The sequence below is a fragment of the Nelumbo lutea genome, chromosome 3 (assembly GCF_056320005.1).
Source record: "Nelumbo lutea isolate HS-2025 chromosome 3, American lotus-T2T, whole genome shotgun sequence".
Taxonomy (NCBI): Eukaryota; Viridiplantae; Streptophyta; class Magnoliopsida; order Proteales; family Nelumbonaceae; genus Nelumbo; species Nelumbo lutea.
This window is the reverse complement of record NC_142686.1, coordinates 17,199,759-17,217,645: the sequence shown is the minus strand read 5'-3', so window position 1 is coordinate 17,217,645 and position 17,887 is coordinate 17,199,759. Positions and strand designations below refer to the sequence as shown.

Here is a 17,887-nt window from a genome sequence, read left to right as displayed (position 1 = left end):
ATCCAGATAACTAGCTTGGGGGGTTCATGGCTAGAGCCTTTCCGTGTTGGTCCACCAGGCCAACGCCCTGATTTCCCACCTTGCGTTCATCTTACTTAGCTGTTTGTTGTTAAAAGAAGAGCCGCTAGATCAACCCCACAACACGGAGAGGAAATAATTGGGGGCATGTAAAAAACAGAAGTTTCACTGCTTTTAGTTCTTTTAATAAAGTTGTCTTCATTATTGCCAGTCATTTCTGGCATGTTTTTTCTAGTATGAAGTATGAAAGGAAAATGTAAGATAACTAGATAAGCATTCAGAGTCCTCTGTGAAGATTGTGTACACTCATTAATTATGCAGATAAAATTAAGTTTTGAGATATTAAAGCTTGTGGGTTTCCTCTTCTCATCAATGACTGAAAGCTAAGATCTTGAAATATCAAGAAAGAAAGGATAGCGATTAAGTGAATGACTATTAATTCGACTAAGAATTTCAGCATTCATTTGGTATGCCAAACATTACAAACACGATCATCTATAAACAGCTCCAGTGAAGAGGTCATAACTCATAACTCAGAATGTATTATTCAAGTCATCTCGGGGAAGTAGCTGGTCGCCTTGCCCACCAAAATGAAGGCCTTGTGATGTAATGCTGACCCAATAAGTCGTTCAGGAAACCCAGTGGCTGCTAAGAAATCTGACCTGATTGCACTTGTTGGGGCAGCAAAATGAGCAGGTTTATGCTCACGAACCTCCAGTCTCAGACTACTCTTAAGTTTTGAAGCGTATAACAAGGTCATGGTCACGAAGTACAGTCGAAGGAACTCAATTTTCATGTATCTGAAGTACTAGTACTTATATCTTAAGGTTTAAAGCTGGTCACACTACTGCAACTAAGGCTCAGTTTGGAAATATGTAGAGTGCAATACCTTGTATTTTGTATGAATTTGTACTGTATGTATTTATATTCCTTCCAAGTTGAGCCTAAATAAACTTGATTTGATTTGGCTGAACAGGAATTGGGGCAGAGTATATGGCTTATATATTTCTCTGGACTCTGGAGATTATACAAGTTGCCAACTTGGCTTGCTGTTGACTACCTTGGTTTTATTATTAAGGCAAACATTCTGATGAAGGGTTTTTTCGGCCAAATCCACCCTCATCACATTCCATAGGGGTAATCATCATGGGCTCGGATGGGCTGGGCTTCCTCGCCCAGAAATTTACCGGCCAGGTAGGGTTACAAATGATCACCATCCAAATGATGTTGTCCCCACCTTATACGAAAGAGAATAGCGGTAGGAGGGTTATTTGTTTTGGAGTCAATAGGAAGCAAAATGATGCGGCCCCTAATTTATATGGGGGAATTGAAGTAGGAGGAACCTGGTACATATTTTGCATCAGTGTTTGGAATACAAAATTTCCACTATCAATGATTGCAAATGAGATAAAAAGTATAAATTTTATATCTGGTAGGAGTGTAAATCATGATTACAAACAGTAAAATGTACAGGCAAACAAATAAAGCCTAATATTAAGCTTATATGGAGAGAGAGAGAGAGAGAGAGCAAAGTAGTTGTTATATTCTGATTATAAGAAAAAAAAAAAGAAAAATTTTGGCTTGGCCACTGATTATAAGAATATAAACTTGTTAGACTTAACCTGAAAAATGAGAGCAAAGTTTTCTTCTTCTATTTTTATGCAAACCTTTTCTCTCATTTTCAATTGAAATAAACATACATTGTAGGAATCAGAATTGCCTATTCTAGACCTCTATTCCTGTAAACCAAATGGGCTCATAGTTTATTTGGTTCAGACAAGGATCGGAGTAGGAATTTAAATAAGCTAGAATGAGATTTCATTACCAAGAATGGGAAAAGGGTTCCAATTCTGCCTAACCAAACAGTTGAAATCAAAATGGTCCATTCCAATTTTTATTTTATACCCCTATTCCTACAAACCAAACGACGGGCCTTGAGATCTAAGCCACTAGTTGCTTTCTTCTTTGGGGCAACTTCATAGCAATACTTACTTCTAATACTAGGAGATCTGCTTGTACTATCTCTGATCTGCTTATATGCAACCAAACGATGGGCCTTAGTACTCCTAATATTAGGGGGGAATGAGTTTAGAACCTGCATATAGTTTATTATTATTTCTTGTTATATAAAAGTAATAAATAAGTAAAATGACACAAACAAACAACACGGTTTTTAATTATTTGATTAAAACATGAAAAAATACATAAACTATCAATTATCCTTCACATAAAAAATAAAATATTATTATATTTAACACCTAAATGCATAAAGTTTATATGCTTTCCATCCAACAATATGCAAATTAGGGAGGGTTGGATTTAGCCATCCATACCTGTATAGGTTGTAGAATCCCAAAACCCGTCCTACAAATAAAAACGCCCAACCTATCAGGACAGGTAGGGGGGCAATGCCCATTGCTGATGGCTGCGTTAGGATGCTAATGTGTTTTTCCCTTTGCAAGGGAATAAGATATGTCCCAGTGCCCTAATAACATTTGGTTAGGCTATGTTTGTGTTAATAGAAAAATAAGAGATAAACATATAATTGAAGGAAAAATCTTACCAACGTTGTAATACTTGAACCAGACCAAAAGAAAAACAGAATGCTCTATCGGTCCTGGTTTTTTCAGTTAATCTGGATGTTAACCTCTTAAACCATAAAAGCCCATGAAAACCTTCATTTAGCCTCAACTCATTGAAGATGGGATAGAAAAGTAGAGTACTGGTATTGTATTGTAAGGGAGATCAAATCAGCATTTTGTGGGGGGCTGATTTGAACGAACCAGCATTCCTCCAATTAGGCACTAGTGAGCCTTAGTGCACACTGTTCTGCCTCAACCCTGGAAGTGGCACTCCAAAATAGATGGGACATTTTGACAAGTGGGCCTCACGTGGACCGCGTTATGCACCCAACTCTGATTCCTCTGGGGTGTGTACTAGTGTACTCTACCTATTACCTTAAAAAGGTCTCAATTTCTCATGCCACCTCAAAGTGCGATTCCTGAAGGCAACACCTAAGTAGGTGTTTGGTATGGTGCTGACCTGCGGGGGACATCACACAGTTTTATGAGAAAATGGTGTTGGGCATGTAGAGTTGTAATTGGTGCTGTCACATAAGCTCAGAAAACAATATTGGCTTTATTTGGTACTAATATTGACAGTAATGTTTTTAACACGATCTATATTGTCCAACATCCAAGATGATGCCACATCATTATACGGCTGATAGTAACGCTTTTTTTTTCAGAAAACATTGAATTTGATGTTTGTTTTGACCACACTTTCCCCATTTCCAAAGCATAATATGAAACAACATTTTTTTTTCTGAAAAAACAATATCAAACAAGAAGGCATTGTTCAAAACACCGCTTTCTCTAATATAATGCTTACGTAGCACTGTTTTCTCAGAAAACGAGATTAATACCAAACACCCACTAAATTAAGGAGAATGTGTAACATTGTTTGAGGCTTTGAGGCTTACAACTAGCAAAACTGCCAGGTCACTAGGTCAAATTGGTATTGATCAAACCTTCAGGCTTCATCACTCATCAGAATATCCCAGGCGCCTGCAAGCCGTTGATCTAAGATACCAAGATCCCAGTATCAGACAGCTGAGAAGCAACCTCGCCAACAACAAAAACCCTTGTATTTGTGACGTACGATGTCTGGCGATGCAACCGGGGATTCGTTGTCTTAATAAAAAATCCACCCGTGAATTTTTGATAAATACTTCAATTGGTTACTTAAGCTTGGATGAAGAATAATACCAACTTAAAGCTTGGACGAAGAATATACCAGATTTCCCAACTTTTCCCTTCCTTCCCCTACCTTTTCTTTCAAACCAAACAGCAAACACCGCCTGAATAAACAAAAATGACGTTCGGTTTGCAACCCACCCAGGTGTCCCAGTAAAGTGTCTTCAAGGATTAAGCCGCAATTTACTGGTAATAAACTCTCAAATCTCAACTCTCAGTTTGCAATAAAGTTCTTACGAGATTGTTGATAAATCTAATCTGACATTCTTTTTTCTGCTGCTTCTGAAGCTAAATCTAGCACAAGATGAAATATAACCTCAGAAAACACGTCCTGACAATAGAAGGAAGCAAAAAATCACAAAATGCAACAAAAGGCTGGAGCGAATAATCAGAGTCTCCATAGAAAACACGAAAACAAATTGTCAGATCTCACCATTACAATGACTTTCCAATTGTCTTGCAAGAGCTTTTGGATACACAAACTAAAAAAAACCACTTGTTTGCAAACAGAGTTTTATACTGAGACCTGGGCCACCACCCAAATTTCCATTCACGAGGAGCAAGCACATATTCCACAGAATCCGGACTGGTTTGTTGACAATGTGGCCTCCGATTAATAGAGAAGAGGATCCATATCCTTTGAAACAGGGAAGTCGTCGAATTACACACACCATAGATGGTATTGTTTTCTTTAAGTGGAGAAGATTCCATGTCAAAGGGTCTTCAAATTCTACACATGGTCATGGTGTTCCTAGGATAAAAAGGAGCCAAAACATCTTAGCTGGTAATTTCTCTCACCAGCCAATCCAGACTAGGGTATGCGAAGTACAATATAAGAAAGGATGGAAGTGCAAACAGAACTGTGATGAGTATGTACAAGGTCAAGATAGCTGCACTGGCGGGTATTGCATATAAGACGATCAAAAGAAATATAATCACCAGTGGGAATTTGGCAGTCAAGTGAGCAAAGAAAACAAGAGACTTGCGTACGGAAGCATGTAGCCTTTCCATGTTGAGGTAGTTGGCCACTGAATTAACATGATTGCCGTTTGGCACTGACTGCTCTGTCTGACGCACGTACTGAACCCTCCTGATACTGCTGTGGTTAACCTGGCTTCCCGAGGCTGCATTGTTGTTTGAAGACCAAACTGGTTGATGATCTCCACATAAAGGGGAATGAGACTTCACCCTATCACCATTCATGCCCTCAACCATCCAAAGGAGGAAGAAGTTCTTGCGGGGGAACTTGAGATTCCCCTTGTATGCCAATCGGAAAGATAGTAGATGGCACCATGGGCAAGCAATGAACAGAGGAAGCTGGACTGGCAGAGTAGGAAACTTTACAACAGCCCATTGGAGCCCCAGAACACAGTTCTTACAGAGGGTATGGCCACACCATAAAACATAGGGCACATTCTCGACAATGTTGAAGGACTCCAAACATATTGGGCATTCCAATCCTTCTTCCCTGCTGGTGTTTGAAGAAACCTCATCATCTGAGCAGTCTGAAACAGATCGATTTGGCTTTTCACTGCCATTTTTCAGTCCAATAGTCCCAGCTGTGGCATTTGATGCAAAACCCCACATGGTGATGACACAACAAGCCTGTGGAAAAGGTATTAGTGACTAGAGTTTGTATAACTGTAGAGGGTTACTGTTGGCACAACTAGAGGTCTTCTGAGTACTAAATGAGCTTTTTTTTTTCCCCCTCTGATAAGCAAACAAGCTCATATTCTTGTAGCATAAATAGCATACAATCAAGGGAATAAAATGGTAGTAACTGTTACCGTTATTTTTTTATTTTTTATTTATTTTTATCAGTAGTGGTAGTAACTGTTATCTCAGGTCCAATAATTCCTCATGCTAACAGAAATTCACTGTTTTGGATTGTGTCCTCATCTGAAGACATCATTTAGTGCCTATCTTAATGTTAATTCAGAACATGTTCAGAGCCAATCAAAAAAATTAAAAAAGAATTCAGAACATGTTCAGATATTAAAAGCAGAATACATGGAGTATGAGGAATTGCGCTTTTACTTGAACAAAGTGGCAGTAATAGTTATCTCAGGTGCAGTAATTCCCTGGGGTCTTGATTATAAAGGCAGACAAAGTGCAATCTGTTATGTTTGTTTGAATACTAGTACAAGAGATATCCCATCAAAAGGGCATTAACTATTGACAGTAAACCAATATGTATTATGCTGATGAACACTTTTCATTGGTATGTTATAATGATTGAGAATTATATGATACCCTTAAAAATATTTTTGTATTTTTTATCATAAACAGAGTAAATACTTCTCTATTAAATATCAGTCATGATTCAACCAGGGTATCATATCAAAGAACAGATGGGAAGATCTTTATGTTGTTGGATGGGCCATATGGAAGTAAAAATAATAAGTCAAACCCATTTCCCAGTTGATCTTCATACATATTCTCTATTTGATTCCACAAGCAACCCTATGTTTACACTTCAAATTCTAGCAGAAAAGTCCACCAACTAGTCAGTTTTCATATAACAGAACTTAAGAATTCATTCAATGTTGAAATTACCAAGGACCTTCAATGTTAAAATCTAAGATAGTGTGATCTCGGAGGAATTTCTTTTGACTACAAAGAGCCAAAAAGAATTGGTCTGAGTGCTTAAATTTTGCAAGACACCACTATCATCCCCATTCCTAGAATGCACAGTGTCTGTCTAGATCATGTCGTTCTACTACGTCCAAAGTATCATTTTTGCAACCAATGATAGAAAAAAAAAAAAAAAAAAAAAAAAAAAAAACAGAAAATCGTGCTCAACTAATAAAAAGCGCAACAACATGTAGAAATTTTCTTCAATTGTTAAACTGTCCTTGGATCACTTGATACAGCTACATATATAGCATTACCCACTTTAGTTTCAATGCCATCTACGTCCACTGCACAAGATTATAGCTTAAAATTAACTTCACCTTCTTTAGTGAGAAGCTATATCTACTCCGCATCTATGAACCACAAAAAACCCTAGACCAAACATAAACTCCTAAATAGGCATCGACAGAAGCAAAATAATCCTAATGCTCCACCCAAAACGAGGTTGTATCCTCAACCAAACTCATCAAGATCCAAAAATTACAAGAAATCCCAATTCCCGAATTTACAGATAGGTGGCATTTGAAATTTTGAATCACACGGAACGATTAAAATCTATGAAAATCACGATTTAACAGAAATTACAACCGATCCATACAATTGCAATCTGAAATCACAAAATTACCAGGAAAACATGAGAGGATTTCAGGTTTATTGTACATAAGAATCAAATTCAGAAGAGATCTTACCAATAACTTGTGGCGAATCAGAAGATTTCGTAAAGGAACAAGGAGAAGGGTCGATAAGGGAAGGAAAGAGCAGAAAAACCCTCCATCTCCGTCGCTCCCTCTCTCTCACTCTCTCTGCTGGAAACTCTCGTCTCTCGAGCAAACGAGAAACTGCTCGGTGCTATTGATAAAAAAAACAAAGAAACTGCTCGGTGCTCGCTCGCTATACCTTTGGGTAAACAGATATTACAGCAAATGTATTGTCAAATTACAGAAATGGGTCTCGTTATACTACACTCGGATGCATCGTATTACGTTATTTCGGAGATTGTAAGACTTCGATTCGGCTGTTTGGTGAATGATCTAAAAAGAGGAAGGGATGCTTTTAGAGGTGTAGTGGGCCGTGCCGGGCCGGCAGCCTGGCGGCCAGCACGGCATGGGCCCGCATCGTGGGTTGAGCTTTGGGTCAAGTCGGGTCGTGCATCGGGTCAAAGTTATTTATTTAAAAAAAAATTGACAAAAAAACTTAAAATTTTAATTTTATATGAATTTTGTGTATACAATTACTTATATATACAATAATTACATAAATTATTTAATAAAATTAAAAAATATATATTTACTTTATTAATATATTATATACTATATATTATTATATAATATTATATATATATATATATATATATATATATATATATATATATAATATATATATGGGACGTGCTGTGCTGGCCCGTGGGCTGTACTACCCGCTTGGTCGTGCCATGTTGGACCTGCCCATGGACCTAAAACCCCATGCCTAGCATGACCTGCATGTTCATACCGAGCCTGGCACGACCCGATTTACACCTCTAGATGCTTTCATTGTCGAAAAAATTTGATCAATTGCTCTAAGTCCGAGATCCTGCATGCTTTATGACCTCATCCGAATTTTTTGATTTTTCGGGCATTTTCTTTACTTTGCTAGCTCCGGCTCTTTTTTTTTATAAAATAAAAAAACCTCCCCTAAAGTTTTTGATACTCATAAAAACCTCCCTTATAATTTCATTTTAACAAATATCTCCATTGAACTTTTGAGAAACTCAACAAAAACCTCCCTTCGGCAATTGTCCCATACGGAAAATGTTAGATTGATGCACCCGTTTTTCTTCAAATACCCATTCTACCCTTTTATAAATTATTTTACATACAAAATTACTAAAATAACACAATTTTAACTCAACAAAAACCTCCTTTAACGATCATCTCAGTTATTTTATATACAAAATTACTGGAACATGTTTTTTTGTTGAGTTAAAATAGGATTAGTTCAGTAATTTTGTATGTAAAACAATTTATAAAAGGGCAGAATGAATATTTGGAAAAGACTGATGCATCAATCTAATGTTTTCCATCCGGGACGGTGGCAGAAGAGAGGCTTTTGTCGAATTTTTTAAAAGTTCAGGAGAGGTATTTGTTAAAATAAAATTATATAAGAGATTTTTATGATTGTTAGAAATTTGAGGGAGGATTTTGTATTTTACCCTCTTTTATTATCCTATACTCTTAAAGATTTTTTTATTAGTAATTAAATTTGAAAAGTCATTATAGTACCTAAATTTCAAAAAACTGTCAGTTTAGTACAAAAACCATTAATTAACAGAAGTTAAGTGGCTTGTAAAAAGGCAAAGTTTTCCTTCAAATGTCGTTCAATTTTTTTTTTTTATCTACCACTCTCACATAAAAAACCATTGTAAAAAGGTTCCACCCGAAGATCATTGCTCACCTCTTTTACCATGGTTCTCTCACAATGACCTCCACCTAAATGCCATGGTTATCGGACCAAAGGACATTGAGGGATGTGACAAAGATCATATTTGTTTGCTCCCTTCCCAGTGCTCCTACCTTTTTATCATTATCATGGTTACTCAACCACCTTCGACGCAAGTTTCTTTTCTAGGGCATGTTGGATTCTGATCGATTCCATATAATCCATGGCGTCCTCTTACACTCAGAAATGTGAACTCATTGCACTTAACACCCGATGAGTGCATCTCAATAAAAGATGACACCGCTTCTTTGTCGAACCCTCTGGGCATACCTAGATATAAGAGCAAACCAAGAAATCAAATCTGGTTCCAGAATTTCGTCAATCAGGTTGCGGTCTAGATTCGGAATTTTGTCAATCAGGTTGCGAGTGTAACAAAAATTTGGCATTTTGGATATAAATTGATCAAATGATTGCGTAAGTGTAGTGTCTTCCGAAACCCATATATAAGAGCAATCCAAGAAACCAGATTTGGTTCAGAATTTCATCAATTTGGTTGTGAGCTTAACAAGAAATCTGACATTTTGAATATAAATCGATCAAATGATAGCGAAAGTGTGGTGTCTTACGAAAACCTATATTTGGTTATGTGGGTGTGAATTTGCATTCCTTGTTTGAGAGGCTTGAAGGAATTGAATTCTAATAAGAGCTTAGAGTACACATTGGACGTCAGGGAGAACTGTCGCCTCTCTATCAAGCTTAAGATAGCTTAGTTTGGACTTTGGATAAATTTAGCAGCATAAACAAGTTGAGTAAATGGTTAATAGCTGATAGAAATGATGGTGCACAACTTTTAATTTTTTGGAGGGTATAGAGTCACCAAAGCTTCATCATCCATAGGTTGGGACTCGGGATTGTTTGTCTTCCCATCCTGTCTGTCATCACTGTCCTACTCTGATTCCCTAAATACAACCATCACTCACTTCCATTTCTAGTGACCCCCTTCTACTCTTCAATTAACCAATTTAGCACCAATTTAGATGATACCCAAGGCACGAATAACCAAACTAGAATAGAACTCACCTTCTACATCTCTACCCCTCTCCCTCTATTTCAGATCACTCCACCTACCAACAAAACTGTTCTTCACCAGATCATCAAATATATCTTGGAACTGTAAAACGTTGAGGGATGCAGCAAATGAGACACAACCATACTGTCTATTCCACTTCAGTCTTAGAAGTAGAAGACAGTGAATAGTGCTTTTTGAAGGGTAGCTTTGATATTTTAAAAACTAGCGCATGTCATCACGTGTATTGGGTTAATTGACCGATTATTAACAGTGGGTACTAAATTGATAGTTTTCAAAAAGTTTGAGTACTACAATGACATATTTTAAAGTTGGAATGCTAACTTAATACTACCCGCAAAGTTTAGGGTACTAAACTGAGAATTTAGATATCTGAGCTAACTTATGAGCTGCCGGAGAGGCGAAAAGGACAACTCTAGAAAGAGGGCATAGACAAAACATTACGAAGATGTATGATGAACATCCATGTGAGAGAAGGGGTGTTTTTGGTTTTTCGTACTAAACAATAGAAAACCCTACTAACCTTTTATTCAACAATAAACTCCTCCAAAACTTGCTGCTGCCAATCTCAGATGAAGGATGATCTCTCCAACCGGATGGAGAGTGGAACACACCGGCAAGCATCAACAGGTATGCTTTTTGGCATCTGTTTTAAACCCCGGCCAGATTCACCTTTGAAATCGTTTTATGCTCCCACCGCATTAACAAAGTCTATTACAACCATTAACGTTACCTCCTCTGTAAGAAATTGAAATCTCATCACTCATCTTACAAACGTTGCCATTTGAACTGGTTTTCTTGCTCAAATTCTTCTCTTACCTGTTTGATGTAATGTTCCCTCTCTGAGTCAAGTTTGATGAAACTCACACACCATGGGGGGGCATCGGAGGCGGAACAAATTTTGGATGGATTTGCAAAACTGATGTTAAGAAATAATTTCATTATCCAAACGATGTTTTTGTTCCGATAGAACAAAAAATCATTCTTCAGGAACAATTTACCAAACGTATTTGTTACTCTTGAAAAGCAAGAAATAAAATAATTCGTTTTGTAGAATAGGAATTTCTAAAAGAACAGGAACACATCAGAACATTGCCAAACAGGGCCTAAATTGCCAAATCAATTATATAACCTGTAAAATGTTAGGATCTAGACTGACATGAGATTCTTTCCAGGGATGACAATACAAGCTTTTAACTGAGAATTTGCCACTCATTGAAAGTAGCCAAATGGACTTATCTAAGTGATAATGCTGAAAGATAAGTGTTCAATATGAGACTAACCTCCTAAAGATTAAAAAGTGTTCGATATGGGGCGAATAGGTCCCGAAGAGTTGAAAATTTTCCCTCCATGAGTAGGTGGACCCATTGGGGCACAAAAAGTATTTCCAAAATTAATCCAAAGAGAATTCCACACATTCAACGTGGATGATGCAAGTAAATTGAATTCCAATTTTAGAATAGAACTCCCTTAGATTTGCACTAATGCTTTTTTCTAGATTGGGGAAGCCAAAGCTGGAGTTTTCCAAGGAAACGACTCATTGTTGTTGAACCCAAAGAGATTGAGGTTCATTAAGAAAGCGCCAGGCTAGTTTTTCCTTATTAAGTAAAGTGGATTGTCTAAATCCATGCCCACCTTCACATTTTGGGGATGCCAATTTATCCCAACTAGCCCATCTAAGGCTCTTTTGATTTTTCGAACCTTTCCACCAGAAAGCTGCCTGAATCCAAAACACAGTTCGATACAGGAGGGAGCCAATTAGGCTAATTGGGTTTCATTCATCAGTCCGGATAAGCTGCACAGAAAATTATGCACACCGGGTTGAGATGGGCCAGAATGAATATGCTAGTACTCACTATGGTCCCATTTGGGTAGAGGTGGGCCGATACGACTATGCAGGTCGTGCTAGGCCTGGGGTTTTAGGTTCTTAAGCTGGTAAGGCCCAGCACAGCCCATGACACGACCCATATATTATTTATATAATATTGTATAAATTATAATTATATAATAATATATAGTATATAATATATTAATAAAATAAATATTTTTTTTATTTTATTGTACTAATTTATTTAATTATTGTATACATATAAGCAATTGTATACACAAAATTCATATAAAATTAAAATTTTAAGCTTTTTATCAATTTTTTTAAATAAATAGTTTTAGCCAGATATACGGCCCGACTTGATGCAAGGCTTGACCCACGGACCATCCCAGCCCGCAACACAATACAGATCCACATGGGCTTGGGCCATGAGCTGTGCTGGACTGACCCCCAAAATTTTCACCGAGACTGTAGCACGGCCCGTAACATCCCGCGGGCTGTATCATGCCGACCTGTGACGTTCCACTTTACACCTCTACACTTGAGCCCATCTGACGATGTTCAGTCGTGATAAACCGAACCCGATAATCTAGGAACTGTTGGTTCCATGAATGATCTGAATTCATTACCCTTTTGATACCACACTACAACAGAGACCAGGGAAGGCATTAGACCATAGTTTCCAAAGGACCCGCCAAATGAGATTTGATAATCACTATTTGGGAATTTGGGATTGACAAAATACACTACTTCTTGATGTAATGACCTGAGAAAGGGAGCTACTGACTTCCACAAAGTCACCAAAAGCTTATTACCTTCATTAAGAAATTTGCAAGCTAGTTTCTTAAGAAGTGATAAATTAAAAAGCTCAGCCCACTGGAAACCAAGCCCACCTTGTGACTTTGGAGTGCACAAATTGCGGCAAGAGCACCACTTCTACTCCCTTTTGCCTATAAGGATTTCCACCAAAAGTTCCTCAATATTCTTAGTTTGAGAAAGAGTAAATTTGGGAAATTTTACTACACCCATGCAATGAATAGGCATTGTTTGTAACACCAATTGTAGCATGACTTCTCTACTTGCAGCAAAAAGGGTGAAAGCTTTCAATTGACTGAGTTTGGACTTCAAGTCAGTGTTTTAAAAACTGACCCAAGGCTGAATCATTTTTGTCTCTGGGTTGTGGGTCATTGGTTCAATCGTTTGGATCTAATAGGTCAGACGGTGCCATATCACCGTCTATATATATACACAAATACATATTTTAGACATGATATATGTATTGTTTTATATTTAATTTATGTTTTCTAATTCAGTTTTTAATTTTTTATGTAAAAATATTAAGAATTGTGATTTAAGGTTAAAAAAGAGATTTTTTTCCTGAAAATAGTGGGGTTGGTCCCTTAGGATGCATAGATCTCAAAAAATTACAAAAAAAAAAAAAAAAGAAACACCTCAATTGGGCATCAGAATACAAAGTTATGACCTTTCAAAATTTGCATACACAATTAATATACAACTCATGACCTGATGACTGAACCAAATTAATTATTTTGTTGACTTTTCAATGGTTTTTGGAATAATGCTAGGTTTTATAAGAATCGGATTTTTCAACCGTTTGAACGGTTTTACCGTCCGGATCAATGGTGGTGTTAAAAACATTACTTCAAGTTATCCAATCTGTCCCTGGGACAGAAAATTTTGTCCTAGACTAATAGCAATCTGTCACATCATTTAAAAATGTGACAGATTGAAATTGGTATGGGAGAAAGAATGTTTTGTACAATGATGTGAATTCAGACTAGAGGCACCCCTAGGTATTTCGAATGTATAGAAGTTGATGCCTAATCATATGCTAGCATCTAGCGTATGTTTGGTTCTCTGGAAGTTTTTTGAGAAGTGTTTTTTAGATAAGCGTTTATCTGAAAAACACTGCTTTTAAATGTTTTTTGCTTTTTCTATTTGATTGGACATTTTATGGGTATTTCAAGTAACACCCTATAAAGTTGTTTTTCACTTCACATAAAGTGCGTCGTATCAACATTTTATTTCAAGAAATGCCCATGCATTAGGGGAAAGACGAATTTGACTTTTCTCCAAATGTCTTATGCACATAAATAAAAGCATTTCAAATTTTTAGTGTTTATTTGATAAACGTGAAACCAAACAGTAGTTTCATATGCAATAAACACCAATGCCTATGTACCTAAACTGGAGTTAGATTAGTATTTGACCCACCATGCCCTTATTGGATCAGATCCGAAGATCCGACTTAGTAATAGGATTCAATCGGATCTGACATGAATAGTGTTAGACCGAATTCAAAGATGCCTTAATTCGAATCCAATCCGATCCATTTGCATCCCTAGATTATGAGCTCCTTAATGAATGAAGTTGAAGTTGGGTTGGATGGATCACTAGAAAGTATATTTTCATTTTAGTTTTTTCAAATTAATTATACTAAAATTATAGAATATCAGTACTCCTTGAATGAGAGCGAGGGGCTCTTTTCACATTACTTTCTGTTGTAATATTTGTGTATGTAGGTTGACACTGATTCTCAACAATCAACATTTCTTTTTTATTTCAAATAATATATAGAATCTATTTTCTTCAATTTGAAGGGTTTGGAAAGATAGTTCTTGGGGATAATCCAGACGTGCAGCCAGTGAAGCCTTAACTCACTTTGCTTGGTATGAGAGTGGGCCCGATGCTTTGTCCCATATATAAGTCCATTATGACTTGCTCTTTCTTTTCAATCTATTTTCATATTTTCACTGCAAATTACCTTGAAAATGAGTGAATCACCACACTTGGTTTATCTTAAAATATCTAAATCATTAATGGTTATTAGTAGCAGTTATAAGCAGAATACTACATTGAGAATTTCATACTTGGAAGGACCAAGCCTATAGGCAATACTCATTACCATTTATGCAATTTGGTTTTTCAGAAAGTATCTCCTAATCTAGTGTTTTATTTGTTTTAGTCAAATGGCCTAAATGGGCCCCTCTCTCTCTCTCTCTCTCCCTCTATCTCTCCTATATGTGTGTTATCAATATGGCAAGTTGGTCTACTATTATAATTAAATGGGGAGGTGTGAAGTTATAGCCTTATATGTGATTGTCTAAGTTACAATATCGGGGAGCCTTTCCTGTAATACCTCCAAACTTTTATGCTTTAGACTGGTAATTGATTTAACTGTTTCCAAGCTCAAATGTAGGACAATTGGAGGCCATCTCTATCAAGCCCTCATTTGGAGGTAATATCACTGCTGGACTGATCTCCATGCATGGATTGAAGTCGCTTTTAGACAAGGCCACCAATGGACCTCTTTCTCTATGTATCCTTTTATGGATAGTTAGAGATATGGATATATGGCCTAACTCTTTTTTTTTTTTTTTTTCGTCTGAGACAAAAAAGAAATCATTATATCTGTGTAAAGTCTTGGATATAGGAACCATTCCAAGGATTTCTATATATGGTGGTATTGATTCAGACCTTCTTCATCTTCATCATCTTCTTCTTCCTCTTCCTCTTCCTCTTCGGGGGGCTATAATGGAGTGAATCTCTATTCCTGATACAGTCAAAATTGCTAAAACTTTTTTCTGGAGTTAATGGGGGTATTAGCTAGCTAGGCCAGGAAATTACCAATCAAAATATGGAAGAATTAATTAATGTTGCTTAGTTGTCTTACGTACCTCTTGACCTACATGGTGTTTGGAAGCATGTATTATTTTTGGGATCGATTTTTAAGAAAAAACGTTCATGCTTTTAAGACTCATTTTTCACAAAAAAAAAAGGCTTCTGCCATATAGGCAGTGAGCAATACCATGCAATTTGGTAAGGTGATTTTCATCACCGTTTTTTATGCATCAGTGGGGTCCCAATTTTCAAGACACTCATTTTTCTAATAACCGGCTAAATCAAATAATAAGATACATGGGAATTTGTTGAAACGCTTATATAAATCCGATGTAGCACCGTTTTTTTAAAAACAGCCACCGTTTCAAACATCCCCTGATTACTACTAGGATTAATTGCACTGTATGGCCGGCCTCATGGAAGATTGGGATATGTATGTCATATGTAATGTTGGGTCAAGGGTTGCTATCGGAAAGTTGATATTTGTACAAATATTGTATGTGTCTGCTACTTGCAGAAAAGTTTTGATTGAGTTAAAACAGTGGTTATATATGATGAAGGCAGCATCAGCTTCCCTACTCTTTCGCATTATTGATTCTTGTCTGAGCATTCCAATTAGGACGTGTTTGTGGCTCATGTTAGAAATAAATAGTCCTTGTCAATGTTAATGAGGGTGTGTGCATTTTATAACCTAGTGGACATAAAATTATAAATTTGCAGAAAGAGAATAGTACTCCCTCAAGTACTGACATTCAAAATCATAAAGCATCACCAATTCAGTGCATGCTTAATCGTGCAAGTTTTCTAATAATTAAACATTAAAATGAATAAAAATGCCAAACACGTTTGACAATATATTGATGTCTAATCAAAATGTTAAAGAGTCTCATTCTGATTAGCATTTTCTTGGTAATAAAAAAGTTAATTATTAATTTAGAGCCTGTGTACGATTTGGGTTCACTAAATTTCGTGATTTCGTGTAGGTTTGAATGGAGGTAGAGGAGATTCTAGTGGGAAGGACGACGGGAGGAGCAATGGAGAAATTAATGGAGGACAAAGTAGTGCAACATCCACACAGTACTAAAGGTCCCACAGAGGATGTCTGCTTCGATAGTTTCTTGGAACTGAGGTCAGCAATTATATGTTGAGTGTTTGTTTCTTTATTTTCTTCTCCAAGTTTGGGGATGAAGGGAAGTGTAGGCTTCACTACTCAATTACAGACTCTGACAAGACCCCTTTATGAAGGAAACCGCGTTAAAGTGGATATGATGAAAATGAAATATGAGGCAAACAGAACCTTTCTCTCTCTCTTTCTCTCAGAGATGAGAGATGATAAGCAAAGGTGGGTGGGTAGCAAAATCTGTAACAGAGAAGATCAAGTAGTGTAATGTGTTTGTGTGCATGGGAACTATGTGATTCTCTCATGCAGTTTAATTACTACATACAATTAAAACAGAAAGCTGGGGAGGGTTGCATTCATGACAAAACCCTTTTGATCATATTTCTGATACAAGAATGTGCGGAATAAATTCAATTAATGAAAGTTGCATCTTCTGAATAAGCATGTGTTGTACTGTCCTTTCATTTGGGAAACTTCCACAAGACAGAAAGAGAGAAAGAGAGAGAGAGAGAGAGTTGCTCTTCTCTAAATTCATCTCCACTCCACATTCAGACTGTCTTCTCTTCATTATTATATTTTTCACTTGTCGTGGTATAAAAATAAAAGAAATAATTCCCATGACAAGGATTGTACTTTATTATTTCTATATTCCTCCCACTTCTCAATTGTCAATGGAAGAATTTATGGGTATTTGATGGTGTATATCCATCTTTGTCAAGGTTATGGGACTGCCTGCCTTTTCAAATGAGCGGCCAATAGAGAAAACAAATACTCCATTATATAGTTTATGGGCATTTTATAGACCATGCTTCATGTTTGTTTAAACATTTTTTCAAAAAAAAAAAAGTTTTCTCACCCCACACCTTGAAAATCGAGAAAGGTGTGGTATGACAAAACGCCCTTTCGGTGTCGGTGTTTCCTTGTTTATATTGATGTGGTGTTAAAAAAAATGCCCATTTGGCAATAGCAGCCCATCCCCCCCCCCAAAAAAGAAAATGTTTTATGAGAAAACAACACCAATACAACACCCTTTTATCAAAAAAACACCTCTCATGAAGCGGCATTGATTCTAAACTTGGCCTTAAGAAATTTTATAACTGTTTTAACTCGATTATCAATATTCGGATTCGACTATGATATGGAAAAAACATGATATCTGAAAAATTTCTCACCAGTAAATTAGAATCATAAACATGATAGTCAATCAGGTGTTATTTATCAAAATTCATAGGTGAATTTTGATTGATCAAAACTCTTCCTATGCCATATCTTTCTCACATCATAGACGCCTAATTCCCCCTCTTTCTATGTCCTCATCAATTGTGTCTCAAAACCATTCAAAGAGACAACGAAATCACTTGTAATGTGTAAAAGGTATTATTTGC

At 36.7% G+C, this 17,887-nt stretch overlaps 1 protein-coding gene and 1 long non-coding RNA gene across 2 annotated transcripts; one reads left to right on the top strand and one right to left on the bottom strand.

The window, feature by feature from the left end:
- Positions 1–4,149: 4,149 nt before the first annotated feature.
- LOC148863250 (RING/U-box superfamily protein) lies at positions 4,150–7,236 on the bottom strand. The gene is made up of 2 exons (XM_088981714.1): positions 7,097–7,236; positions 4,150–5,378 (listed from the first exon to the last, which is right to left on the bottom strand). Exon 2 carries the CDS (start codon positions 5,358–5,360, stop codon positions 4,551–4,553), a length of 810 nt encoding a protein of 269 aa, XP_088837840.1. The 5' UTR covers positions 5,361–5,378; positions 7,097–7,236; the 3' UTR covers positions 4,150–4,550.
- Positions 7,237–10,413: 3,177 nt separating this feature from the next.
- LOC148863249 (uncharacterized) lies at positions 10,414–16,933 on the top strand. Its single transcript, XR_016110895.1, has 3 exons — positions 10,414–10,542; positions 16,366–16,511; positions 16,628–16,933. It is a non-coding gene; the product is annotated as an uncharacterized LOC148863249 (long non-coding RNA).
- Positions 16,934–17,887: the final 954 nt, after the last annotated feature.

Excerpts from the sequence above, each read along its gene's own strand:
- LOC148863250 (XM_088981714.1), bottom strand. The coding sequence starts at position 5,360 with ATGTGGGGTTTTGCATCAAATGCCACAGCTGGGACTATTGGACTGAAA.